This window comes from Vitis riparia, chromosome 8, assembly GCF_004353265.1.
Source record: "Vitis riparia cultivar Riparia Gloire de Montpellier isolate 1030 chromosome 8, EGFV_Vit.rip_1.0, whole genome shotgun sequence".
In the NCBI taxonomy this organism is placed as follows: Eukaryota; Viridiplantae; Streptophyta; class Magnoliopsida; order Vitales; family Vitaceae; genus Vitis; species Vitis riparia.
Window position 1 is genome coordinate 471,127 of NC_048438.1, and position 14,075 is coordinate 485,201.

The 14,075-nt window shown below is 27.7% G+C and overlaps 1 protein-coding gene across 1 annotated transcript; it reads left to right on the forward strand.

Moving 5' to 3' along the window:
- The first annotated feature begins 4,595 nt into the window (after positions 1 to 4,595).
- Positions 4,596 to 6,721, forward strand: LOC117919846. The gene is made up of 2 exons (XM_034837123.1): positions 4,596 to 5,279; positions 5,580 to 6,721. Exons 1-2 carry the CDS (start codon positions 4,789 to 4,791, stop codon positions 6,067 to 6,069), a joined length of 981 nt encoding a protein of 326 aa, XP_034693014.1. The 5' UTR covers positions 4,596 to 4,788; the 3' UTR covers positions 6,070 to 6,721.
- Positions 6,722 to 14,075: the final 7,354 nt, after the last annotated feature.

A 14,075-nucleotide genomic window follows, 5' to 3' on the forward strand; every position in this document is an offset into this window, starting at 1 on the left:
TAGATTGTCACTTGATTTTATTTGTTGAACATTAATTTTACTATTCTTCTAGAGGTAGCTCTCCTTCCTTTAAGAAAGAGAAAATTGTATCATAAAAAATATCTTCTACACAAAAATAATAATTAGAAAGTAACCAATGGAAAAAAGTAAAAAAAAAAAAAAAATGTGTTTCTCTTTTACTTAAAATCAACAAAAAGTTTAAAATGCAGAGAATTCTTCCAAAAGAAAGCTTGAAATGGAAAGCCAACTTCCTTAACCTTCATATCATGCCAATTATTATAAAATAAACGTAAACATTAAGAGAGAACAAGGGGGGCGGGAAGAGGAGAGAATGAAAGCCTTATTGGGAATTGTTTTTTAATCGATTTTTTGTTTTTTAAAATTAAAAATATAGAAAACATATTTGATAATTAAAAACTATTTTTTATTTTCTGTTATTAAGAATATAAAATAAGGTATTTTTAGAAAACATCATTTCATTATTTTTGTTGTTTTCACCTATTTTTTTAGGATGGTTTTAAAAAATAATTATACAAACATATAAAATGATTAAAAATAAAATACTATACATAAAAATTATTTTTAAAATATATTTACAAATATTAAAAATAAGTTAAAAATATTTTAGGTTTTCATATAGACTTTTGTTCTACAAAAATTAGAAAACAATTTTCAAAAACAATTTTTAAAAATTGCTTTAAAAAACAATTACCAAAGAGACCCTAAGTTATTTGTTCAATCACCTTTTATTAACTTAAAAACCCTTATTTATAAATTAAAAGTAATATAAACATGATAATAGTATTGTCATCCAAAAACTATTATAGGCGTTTAAACTAAATAAAAAGTTGTTAACGAAAATTTTCAAATTTGTTTGTTTGTTTGTTTCTCTCTCTTTCATATAAAAAAACAAAAAAAAATGACCGAAAATATATCATTTTTTAATGATTTTTATTATATTTGCATATTTACTATAAACTAAATAAGAGATTTTGAATTTTTTTATTTTTATCTCTTCTTGAACTTTTCAATTATTAAATAAATAGAAATTGTTCATTAATTGATTTTGAAAAATAGATCTTCCATTTAAATTAATAAAGCTTTTCTTTTACTTATAAATCATAATGTTATAAATAAATTTTTTATTCTTTGTATAGAATTATTTGTTGGTATTTTGTGATTATAGTTTGCAAAGTATTAATTAATCAATTTTTTTACAATAAAATATGTAAGATCAAATGTGTTGTATGAATCCTTGGAATTTTTATGAAAATTAACATTTCTTTTTATTTGATATTGGTTCTTCAAAAGCATGAAGGCAAAGTTTGATTGCTGGAATATGGTAAGGAAATAAATTTTTTTTCTTAATAACAATCATTTTCTTTTAAAGGAAAAAGAAAAAAAATTAATAAAAGAAGGTGGCAATGCTAATTAAATTCTCTTCACATTTTCTTGAAAAAGAGTTGGGAAATTTTGAGAAAAGTATATTTTTTTCTAAATTAAGGATATTTTTTATAGTAATTTTAGAAAATGTATTTAGTCTTTCTAATACTTGAAAAATAAAATTTTCTAAGTATTAAAAATGCCAAAAACACATTTTAAAATCAGTACCAAATGCATTCTTAATTTTATTTCTCACAAATTTTTTATTGAAAACAAAAAGGAAAATTAAGTAGTTTTTTTTTCTTTCTTTTTCATATTTTTTTATGGTCAAGGTTTGGGATGGACAAGGTTTGAACCGGTTAGGATCATACATTTCTAAAAATATTAGCATAGGGGTTGATATCTTATTGATTTTCATCTCAAAAAAAGAGCGGGGAAATGCCTAACTCTTTTTTCTCTTTGTTTTAAAGAAAAAGAAAAGAAAATCTCATAAAAAACAAATAAGTTGAGGAGAGTTATAAGAAAGTGCATTATTTGATAATTTTATTTTCCCCCTCATTTTTGTCATGGATGGTCCAATAGAAGAAAAAAAATTATAATTTTTATTTTCTTTTCTTCTATTTTTCTTTTATATTTTGTTTATCTCAATTTTCAAGATCCAAATATAGCATAAGTGATTTGATAGTATCAATATCAATCATGTTATGTTTATGGATATTGATTTTAATTACTAAATGACTACAAAAAAAAAAAAATCTACGAGAGGTTTTCATTAAAATTATTAATGCTTCTAATTCTTTTAATCTTTTAATCATGAAATTAGTTTTAAAAATCACCATAATTACTACTATTTGATTAACAAAATCCCTAGGGCTACAGGGAGTGTCTCCTTCAAAATTTCATTTTCCGATGATTATCACAAAATGAGAAATGGGCTTCTCCTCACTGTTCAACTTTTGGGCTTTGTTGGCCCATTTGTTATGTACCCATCTGGAATTAGGGTTTGTTTGGCCCAAGCCCACTTAATTGCTGCAACCGCTAGGCATGGGGTAAGAAACCAAGGGTTACAATATTTCCTCCAAACATGAGGCTATGTTTAATTCCCACAAAATTGAAGGGAAATACGAGGAAAAAAGGAAAAAAAAAATTGAACGGAAAAGGAAATAAACAAAAGCTTAGCCTTTAGTAGAGGCAATAACTTGTAGGAATTTAGCAAAATCTGGAATATGCTGGCACCATTTTAATTAATAACTTTCTGGATTGTCTTCACTGTCTCTTATGATGCATGGAATAAAAACAAAACAATCCTTTTAATTAAACTATTATGCTTATTTATGGGATATCTCTAAAATAAAAATATAATTAAATATGAAGAATATAATATAAAAAAATGTTATAAATTAAAAAATATATATGTCTGGTATAAAAAATAACTAAATACAAATAAACAGTAGGGTCCCTTAAATTCAGGGGTTGATTTGATTTTTAGAATAAATCAAGGAATGAGATTATAATTAATATGTGTATGTCAATGGTGGTCCATATTGGTAGCTTCAAAGTTGTTTTCAACGTTAGGTACATTAGATCCATGAAATTCCTTAATTTCTGAATAATTCTAACATTATCTGCTGCAACTGTGGGTTCCATTGCTTATATTTATATTGATTAATTAATGTGATATGCTTAGACTTATTGAAATAATTTTACCCTTTTTTGGGGAATGAAGGAGACTAATGACAAATATATATATATATATATATATATATATATATATATATATATATATATATATATATAATTTATGGATTTGTCTAAGATCCCAATGTAATTTGACCTAAAAATATAATTTGTAACACAAACTCTATGAAAACTTTAAATCCTAACAATATCTTGCTCTAAATAGGGATGACAATAAAACAAGCCCGACAAATTATGTTCATTCCTACCATGTCAGATTACTTAAATTGTCAAGCCCCAAAACTTACTCCATGGGCATGACGATCATTTCACACCTCAAATTCAAATACTCAAAGTGAAAATGACACAAACATTTATCTTGTAATTGAAAATTACTAATTACCAAATTAATGTTCAAAGTAATAGAACAAAAATTCTAAAATTTTCAAATCTCAACTTTTAAACCAACATATCAATCATAGTATTATTGTCCAAATAACTCTAAACTCAAATCATTCCCATTAAAGTTTGAATCAAAATCTTAATAAAAAAAATTCTCCAACCTAGCCATCACTATTTGCTCGAACTGAAAATACCTGAAAAATTATCAATAAAGGGAAATGAGCTTAAAGTTCAATAAGGAGCATTAATATAATTTTATGGATTTAATAATTTCAATTTTCATAAATTTTTAATCTTTTTTATCTAAAAATTAATTTAAGAAACCATAATCTAGATTAAAATCTTTAAAAAAATATCTAAAGTGTTTAAAACTAATTAAAGAGTATAAAATATTAATTTAAGAATTAAAATCTTACTTGAAAAAATTGATTTTCAACTGTAAGCCTTCAAATTTTCAACTCTATGCTTTCTAATCTCTCTTATCATTGTATAAAATGATTTTTTGAATAAAGAAAGATAGAAAAAACCTTTTTTACACTTATTAAATTAATTAATTTCTAAATTATGATTTTACCCCTAAATTAGGTTTGGGGCGTCACATAAATAGATTCACATCCTTATCTCAAAGAAAATTTTAAATAATTGTCAATTAAAGTAAGTAGAGAAAATTTTCGCGTCATTTTATTTTAATTTTTTTTAAAACATGTAATAATGTTAAAAATAAATATATCTTATAAATAAAAAAATTATTATAAATTTTTATAATTTATTTTCTTATGAAATAAATTCTTTTTATTTCGTGTTAAAAAGTAAAAAAGAAAGAATGAATTAAATATACAAGGTAGGAAGGCCACCCCCAACTGCAAGTCTTTAGCTTCCATGGTCAATGAGGTTGTTATTCAACATGGGTCATTGTCAAAAACCATTGAATTTTTTTTTTTCCTTCAAAACCCATAAATTTGCCGTACTCTTTTGGGGACTTCGAAGAAGCTAAGTGGGGTTATGGTTGATAAAAAAACAAAGCCGTGGTCCAACCCTATAAACAAGTCCAAATTGATGACTTTTACTTGTAAAAACCCTTTCACTGCAAACCAAATTCTGAAAGTTCCCATGTACATGCATTCCTCATCATCCACCCACCCACCAGCCCTAATCATCCTAATATTCCTCTTCTCTATTATTACTCTCTTATACTCATTAATTATTCATTAATCATCATCTCTAGGCTCATGATCAGTAACTAATCTTATATTATATTGATTCATATCATCTCTTAGTATAAAAGTATGGTACCATTGGTCTGATCATTAGTTTGGTTCAGATCATATGGACACCTCCAATTCTCAAGATGGGTACTACTCAGACATGGATGAGAGCTTCTCCTTCACCTGCTGTGATTTCAGTGATGATGAAGGCGACGACAAAGACGATGACGAATCCTATATTGAAATCGCGCTCGAGCCCTTGCCTACTCAGGACGACGATGATTTGAAGCTTCGTGTCTCGTTTTCCTCCTCTAGGGTTCCCTTGAAAGAATTATTCGTGGATCAAGTACCAACCCACCAAGTACTCCTATCTTCTGATGCTTCATCATCATCATCATTGTCATCATCCTCATCGTCTAAATCTCGAGGGTCTGAGCTGATTACTTCAGGCCTTTCGGGTACTAATTCCAAAAGTAATAATAGGACGAGGAGGGTGCAATTTTCGGCCATCAATCGAGTACTCAACGCCTTTGTGTCGAGTAGTAGGGTACCATCATCAGAGGAAACCGACCGGATTGATGAAAACCGGCGACTGGCCAGCTCGGAGAGCAGGTAAGAATATTCTGCAAGTTTTGATGACAGATGTTTGACTAAATTAATCAAACGTTTGATATTTTCTTTGTTTCATTTTCTGACTGAATTTAAAACTCTAACTTAGAAAATCAAAGTCCTAAACTCACTAAAACCAAAATATCAGTCAAATAGGGATAACTCCTGTACAAAAACAAGGAAGATTCAAAATTAATTGTCAACAGTTTCAGCTCTATTTTCCAGTACGCCAAACAAGATCATAATTTTTCTGGTCCAAGAAAATATTTCCCCTTCAATTGATTAATCTGCATGGATTTGAAGGAAAGCATCTAAGGTCACAACCGCCATAAACGGCAGCATCACAAAGATCTTGATCAAGTTTCGCTCCATCAAAATCAGACCAATGCTCACATCATTTGTGAAACCCCGTCAAGTCAAAGGCAATAAGGTAAAATCACAAGAGATGAGTAGTACTATCTGGAGTCATCGGAAGCTGATCAAGCCATTGGATAACCGGACAGTAGGAGAGGGCCGGGGAGATTGCAGAAGAAAAAAAACCAAAACCTCGGCGGCGATGGATATAAACATGGAGGCCATTAGAGGGGTGTTGGAAGCAATTAGTAGTATGAGCATTGGTGGGAGGAGCAAGCAGACGAAGACGAAGACGAAGAGCTGCCCGGGTTCGATCAAGTGCTCGCCAATTAATGAGAGAGGAGTCGCAGATCGGGAGAGTAGAGGTTACACCAGGGAGAACTCGGTCCAGGCTGCCATTGCCCACTGCAAGAGATCATTTGGGCAAGCAGGAGTTTAGTTTTTGAAGTTAATCAATTCAGAAGTTGGGGTTGTTGTGTGTTCATTTTCAATTCAGAAGTTGATCCATTCATTTTCCCGTGTTTCTTGTCCAGGAAAAACCTTTCAAGAAAATTTCTAGGACTTATTCAATCCCCAAGCGCAAATAACCTTAGGACAGAAGGCCTGTTGCCTGGCCATTGTGGAAGAACATTGGGTTGGGCCCCCAAGCTTGGTGCCCAGCCCAAAGATTTGGGGTGTCCAACCCAATTTTTAGTGGGTTGGGTTTGAAATTTAGGGCATTAGTGGCTAGGTAGGTGGAAAAGGCCTATCTAGCCTTTATAATCTAATATCATTACTTTGTAGCATGATCTTATCAGTGCTTTGTCCAAAAGTGAGGCCAATCACAACGTGTCATGCACATAATTTGATATAATTGCTTTGTAGAGAACTTGTATTCCATTACTTCTACCTTAGTCCTAGCGGTGTTTTGCCAAAAAGCAAGACCAATCACGGCGTGTCATGTAACCAATTTGATGTCATTGTTTTGTACCCAACTTGTATTCCATTGCTTTGTACTTTGTTTATTTATACCTCGTCTCACTTGCTTATATTTTGGATCATATATTTGTATCTTTATCTAATGAATTAAATTTCACCGTACGCTTTCAATAGTTAAGATTGTAAATTCGATATTCGATAGATACTGAATTTATACCCTAGATTTTTTCTCACATTCATAAATGAAGTAACTAAATCCAGTAACTTATATTTTGATTTGATGTTTCAAAGTTAAGATTATGTTTGGTTCCCGGAAAGTATCAAGGAAAGAAAAAAATTGTAAAGGAAAACAGTTTTCTCATATTTTGTTTCACTATAAAATTAAAAAAAATATATATATATATGATTAAAATTAGTTAGAAATTTATACATTTTAAAATTATTTAATCCTTATATAATGGAGAAAATTAAGTTAAATGAGTTTGAAGAAATATATAAAAATATTTTTTTAATTTTAAATCTATTTTTTATTTTCTTTCATTTTTTTATTTCCTTCCGCTTTTCCTTTTTATTTTCTTTCCCTCACATTTTCCCAAAACCAAACATAGTATAAAGTTTTGGGCTGGACACCAGGTTGGGCCGCCAAACCCACTGTCCTGTCCAAAATTTTGGGCCATTCAACCCAATGTTAAGTGCCTTACTAGATAACCCGAGGTGAAAAATTGAGCACAATTAATTTGAACCAATTGTTAAATCAAAATTTGTTAAAATTCAAGCCAAACACCTTTTTATGGCTCAGTTTATTTGAAAGTAATTTTGAGAGGGTTAAAAGTGCTTCCTAGCATATATAGTGATTACCAAGATGAAAATGTTATTATTTAGATTTTTTTCCTTTGTAATTTTTTTTTTCTCCTTATTGGTATAGTGTATTTTTAATTATTTCAAAATAAAAAGATAAATAAACTATAGCATGAAAAAATGGTGGCATTTTCCTTTAAATTCAAGTTACTCCAACTTGCTATAAGGCCTTTTATATTTAGCAAGATGACTTAGAGTGTGATTGTAATTTTAGAAAACGTTTTTGGCTTAAAAATTATTTTTGAAAAGAAATAAAAGAGGTATTTGGTAAAATTTTAAAAATACTTTTAAAAAATTTTAAAAAAAATCACTCATAGTATTGAAAAATCATTTGTAATGTTTTATAAAAAAACACTTAATCGATAATTCTCTTAAAAACACTTTCATTAAAAGTAGTTTAAATAAAAACACTATGAAACATATTCTTAATTTTCAATTTTTTATTAAAAGTTAAACTAAAAGACATTAATGATAACATTAATGTTATATATCCTCTTTGAATAGAGTTTCAGAGATATTACGGTATTTGTTTGAGAAATAGTTTAAAAGTTTTTTTAAGTCACAAACTCTTTTATTAAAATTAGTCAAATTGGATAATAGAAGCTCTCATTGAATTTTAAAAAAAAAGTTTTGCCTTCTCAAAAGTCAATCTAAACAGGGCATAATGTTCAATTAGAACAAATTTTGGATGAGTTCTTTGAAAAAATCTTAGAAATTAATATTTTTTATTTTTAGTAAAAAAGAAAAAAAAAATATTGATCATCATTAAATATGACAACTAACCACTTAAATGAACCATCGAGGAAAAATAAATATTTTAATCATTATGAAGAGACCATTTAGGATAACTTCTTGTTTTTAATTATAAGCTAAAACTAAAATCGAAGTCATAATGTTTCAAGATAATATTAGTATTATAAAAAATTTATTAACCATGAAAGAAAGAACTTTTTCTGTACCATCAAAAATATAAATTGTATTATTATTTTTTTAATTTTGATATTAAAATAATAATAATAATAAGAAGAAGAAGAAGAAGAAGAAGAAGCAGCTTTACATCTAAAAATTGTTCCACATAAATCTTCTTAAATTAGGATGGGCCAAAGGCCTGCCCACTTGGCTCGATCCAAGTATTGATGAACTAGGCTGGACTCATAAAAGGGTCGAGCTGGGCCCTAACAAAATAAAAATATTAAAATAGTATTTTTATTTGAGTTTTATATCAAAGTCCATTTTTTTAAAAGGAATTTTATATATCCATTAATAAGTAATTGAAAAACATTAAAAAGTCATGAATCTTTGTATGTATACTTAAAAAATCGAGGTGTAAAAAGAAGAAGCTCAATATTTTAAATTTTGATTAATCACAAATTAGAAAAAAATAATAATTTACATACCTTAAATTACACGAAATAAAATTTGATACAAAGAAATAATTTGAACTCAATGGTAGCGCCCATGCTCTGTAACCTTATAATTGGGCCTAATTATAGCTACAAGAGTAAAAATCATATCTTTATTATTGAATCTATAATATTATAATGGTGATATTAGAATATATTTGAAATACTTTTGATACATTTCTTGTTTTTGTTTTTAAAACTAGAAAATTATGCTAACTTTTATATAAAATACAAAAACTTTTAGCTATTACATTAAAAAAGGAAAAACTATTTTAAAACAAAATATGAAACAAAACAAGATTTGAAATTTTCAATTATAATTATATCATTTCTCAATTTGATCAACTTAACTCACGGATGTATTCGATATTTGAGAATAAAAATAAGAATGGGATGAATCAAAGTATTATGTGAAAAAAAGAAAAGAAAAAGAATTCAAATACTATTATGAGTGGGTTTTGATTTTCGAAAGCAAATTTTTATTTATTTATGATGAATGGAAAACAAAATGGATTTTTTATTTCCATTCCCTATTTCAGTGTTCCAAAGATGCTCGTAGGGAAGGTTTGGTAAAGTGAAAATAGACATAGGAATAGAACGAGAATAAAAACGAATCACGGTACTATTAGAAAAAAGAATCAAAATTAAGACAAAAATGAGTTGATTCCAACCAGAATAAATTTTTTATTCATATCCCCATTATTAAAAGACAATTCAAATACAATAACAAATAGAAAATAAAATCAATTTTCTTTTCTATCTCTTTGATATAATCAAATTACCTTTCAATAACTACAAATCATTATTTGTACGATTAAAAAAATAAAAACTAGTTTTTCATTACCTAATTTATTTTTACATTGATGAAATAAACTTATTTTTCAAATAAGCAAATTTATATATTACGATTAAAAAAAATATATATTTTCATAACGTCTAATTTAAGTACATCATTTTTATCCTATGATGAAAATAAGACCTAGTCTTCATGACAAACTTTATAATAAATAAAGATTGATGCTACAAGCATCCATGGCCCACACCATGGTGTCTTCCCATCAATAGTCCTTATAGAACCAAACCCTTTTAAAATTCCATACTTTGAAGAAAGCTCTAGGCTCCTACAATGACAGTGAAAGGAAACCCCCAGACTTCTTCTCACCATGTAAGATTACGTGCCGCAATAGAAAACCAGCTTAAAGTAGAGAGACCATGCCACATGGCCTTATCATTTAAGAATGCTTTATTTTCTTTTCAATCTTTGCTTCCTCTTTCGGGTGGGTTCACATTATCTTTAATTCTCAATTTTTTAGACAACCATGGATTGATTGATGGGAGAAGAACTAATTAAAGGAGATATAGTTTTGAAAGTATAAGCAACAGGAAAAATGAAAATTTGGCTGTTGCTTTTCAATAATTTATGCTTAAAAATATGTATAGCTTTTTAGATAAGAAATAAATAAAATTAAGTACAATCTAACGAGACTTGACTCAACCCTTTTGTTCTTAGGTCATAGAGAGACCAAGCCACATTGTCATGTTGGTTAAGAATGTTTTCTTTTATTTTTTTCCATCTTTTTTTTTTTCCCTTTTGGGTCAGTTGTCATTGCCTTTAATTCTTATTTTTAAGACAATGATGGATTGATTGAGGGATTATTATATACCCCAATGAAATCCCACCGAAACGGTAGCTGAGAGGACAGATTAAAGGAGATAATTGAGAGAAGAACTAATTAAAGGGTTGTTTTGAAAGTAAAAGCAACCGAAAAAAAAAAATTGATTATTGCCTTTCAAAAATTTGTACTTTAAAATAATTTATTGTATAAAGATTTAGATAGGAAACAAACCAAAGTACAATAAAATCATAATATCAATATATATATATAGTAAAACGAGGCTTGGCTCAACCCTCTTGTTCTTAGGTGAAGCTTATAATAGGCTTGAGTTGGGCACAAATCAAGTTTAGCTATGAACATTTTAAATGTTACAATGAGTACATAAAGGACATTATTAAATTTTAGGGTTTCGTTAATAATGTACACATACATGCATGTAATTATAATCTTAAGTTTAAGCCTCCTTTGGTGGTTAACACAAATATTTTGCATTTTTTCATATTCAAAATTTTGACAAGTGTCTTGCTCAATTTGAAATAAGTTGTAAACTTTCAAGATTTGCAAATTTCAACATTTCTCTAATCCAAAGTGGGCCTTGCATGATTGCCAATTATAATTTTATTAATTTTTATTTAATTATAGGTAGTTTTTTTAAATAAGTGACCGATAGGAACATGTCACATATTAGGTTTTTATGTTGACCATAGAAACTTAATTTTTAAGGTTTTTAGGACTTAGAGATTTCTTAATTTTTCTAAAGAAAGAAGAAGTTGAAGATTCGTGGAAAAATTTTCTTCTCTTTAGTATTAATCTAATAATTTTTTTTAAATTTTTTAATCCTATAATCGATCTTTTACTTTCTTTTATGGATTCTCATGATAGGCTAAAAAACCTTCTTGGGTGTGAAATATTAAATCCTAAGGTTAGAACTTAGGAAAAACAATGGATAAATTCAAGCTATTTATGGATTAAATGAAAGTTTAAGACAATAGCATTGAAATCAAAATACTCTCCAAGGTTAGTTTGGACCAAAGGATAGTACAATAGTCCATTCTTTGATGTTAGTGATTATTGATTTTTAGTTATTTAGGGTTTTACTATTTTTATCTACCATAACACAAATCTACAAGGAGTACTAAGGACCTAAGTCTTAGACCTACACTTTGAATTTCAAATTTATTCATCAATTGTAATTGTAATTCAGATGTCAAAATAAAACAAGAAAACTAAGATTCAGATACAACCTTGAGTTATCGAACTCATGGTGATCTCGATTGACCAAAGATTTTGAATACCCTAAGATTACCTAAGAAGCTTTATCTCTAAAATTGGATTGTGGAATTTTCCAGTCTTGAATTAATTGAATAAGAAATATGTTAATCTGTTTTATTTGCTTTGCAATTTTGTTCATTTCTTATTAATTAGATGCAACTTAATTTCTTGGGTCTTATTTGGATTAAGACGAACATATTTAAATTTGGATTATTTAGAGTCATAAAATTTAAGGTTAAATGTGTATCTATGGTTGGTAAACTTTTTAGAATGGCTAATTCAAAATATTAGAAAGAGAATTTTGTTTATGTTTTCTAATTTGGTTTCTATTATATTATTAATTCCAAAAATTATTTTTGATAAGTTTTAAAATTGTGTTTATCTCTAACTTGGTGGTTGATCCTAGAAATAATTTTGGAATGTTTTAAAATTAGAAAACTCTCCATAAAATGGTTTATAAAATTAAAAGTAAATATGTATAGATGGTTGGTAAAACATTTTGCAATGGATAATACAAGAAACAAGGAATTGAAGATAATTCTTTGTGTTTCCTAATTTGGTTTATGCTATATTTTTAATTTCAAAAATTATTTTTTATAAGTTTTAAAATTATGTTTATCTCTGAATTGTTGTTAGATCCTAAAAAGAATTTTGGAATGTTTTAAAATTAGAAAACTCTCCATAAAAGGGTTTATGAAATTTAACGTAAGTATGTATTTATAGTTGATAAAACTTTTTGGAATAACTAATTTAAGGAATTATGAAGAGAAATTTTTATGTTTCCTAATTTGGTTTTTACTATATTTTTAATTTCAAAAATTATTTTTGGTAAGTTTTACAATCGTATACCATAATTCTAAAAAATATTTTATAAATAGAAATCTTTTATTGAAGACAAGTGTGGACTTATAGCATAGTTATTCTTAAAAGTTTGATCCTCCAACTCTCAAACTTCCAAGATTCTTATTGATAGTAACTTTTAGCTACAACAAAGGTTAGATATTTCTTTGCAAAACTTCTATAAGGGCTTTGATTGATCCACTAAGGAGCATAAAGGAGTATTGTGTCGAGGATGTGGAAAAAGAGTATAGGTACTAATAGTGTAAGACCCTAGAAAGTAGGTGAATTCGATAAAAAAAATTATATACTATTGTCAAACAAGGTTAAATGCAACGCAACTCAAAGTAGAGATAAATGATATATTACCTTAACAATGTATATGATGGAGGGCAGGAATCAAAGAAGAAAGTTGAGATAATGAAATACAGAGAAAAAAAGATAACTGAATAAATTTCTTTCTTGCTTAGGAATGCTTTTGTACAAAGGATGGAAGGCCTTTTATAGGCTTTCCAAATGGGAAACATTTACTCGTCTTAAAAATGAGTAAATGAAGTTCATAAATGAACTTCAATTGTAACATTAAGATGGTCATTCACCACCCATTTATAACATATACCTTTTTCTCATAATTAATGGATTATTTAGCTGCCAACAGGTCATCCTTAGTTTTTGACATTTGGTTGGTTGTTAGGTGGTTTTTCTACATTATGTCCATATAATATGTGATTGATTTTATTTATATTTGTATAAAATTGATTGCTCTTAATAAATAATTAATCTAAAGCGACAAAAAAAAAGAAAGTATTAATTTGAAGATTAATTTAGAGAGTACCTATTCACTCTCTTTTAGGTAGTTTCATTATATCAAGACTAGATTCAATTAAAATCAATAATTGTTTTCTTGGTTAATTAAGTTTATCTTCAATAATTCCACATTCAATTAAAATCACTTCTTAATATTTTCATCTTAGGAAAACTAGATAATAAGCAATCACATTAGCCTAGTATGACAAATTTGCATAGGTCAGCCTTTGAAGATGATGCTGAAATACTATAAAAGTTGTAGTGACCTTTTTTCTAGCTTTAGTATTCTGGTACAATATAGATTTGTGATTAAGTGACATAGTTGCCTAGGATTGACAATCATGGATAAATTGAATTACTTTATTTTGATTTTTTTTTTAGTTTCTTTTTAGGAATTTTTTTATATGAGCTTAGAATTTCATTTTCTTAATTCATTTATTTTCAATTTTTCTTAATTTTAGTTATTTTATTTCTATTTTTTTCTCTATTTTATGCTTGGTTGGGAGAGAGACTTAAGTAGATTTTAGTAACTCAAGAATCTCAAATGAATATGAAAAATAAAGAGGAACTTAATAGGAATAACAATAGCCACAAGTGTTATAGAGAGAAAGAGTTAGAGAGCATCTAAATCCTTCTTGTGCGGCACACTCACATTTTGTAATGTCATAAAATCAAAATCATGTTATAATCATTGGTTTCTCTTTTGTCAATAATTTGAGGCAATGAGAATGAGA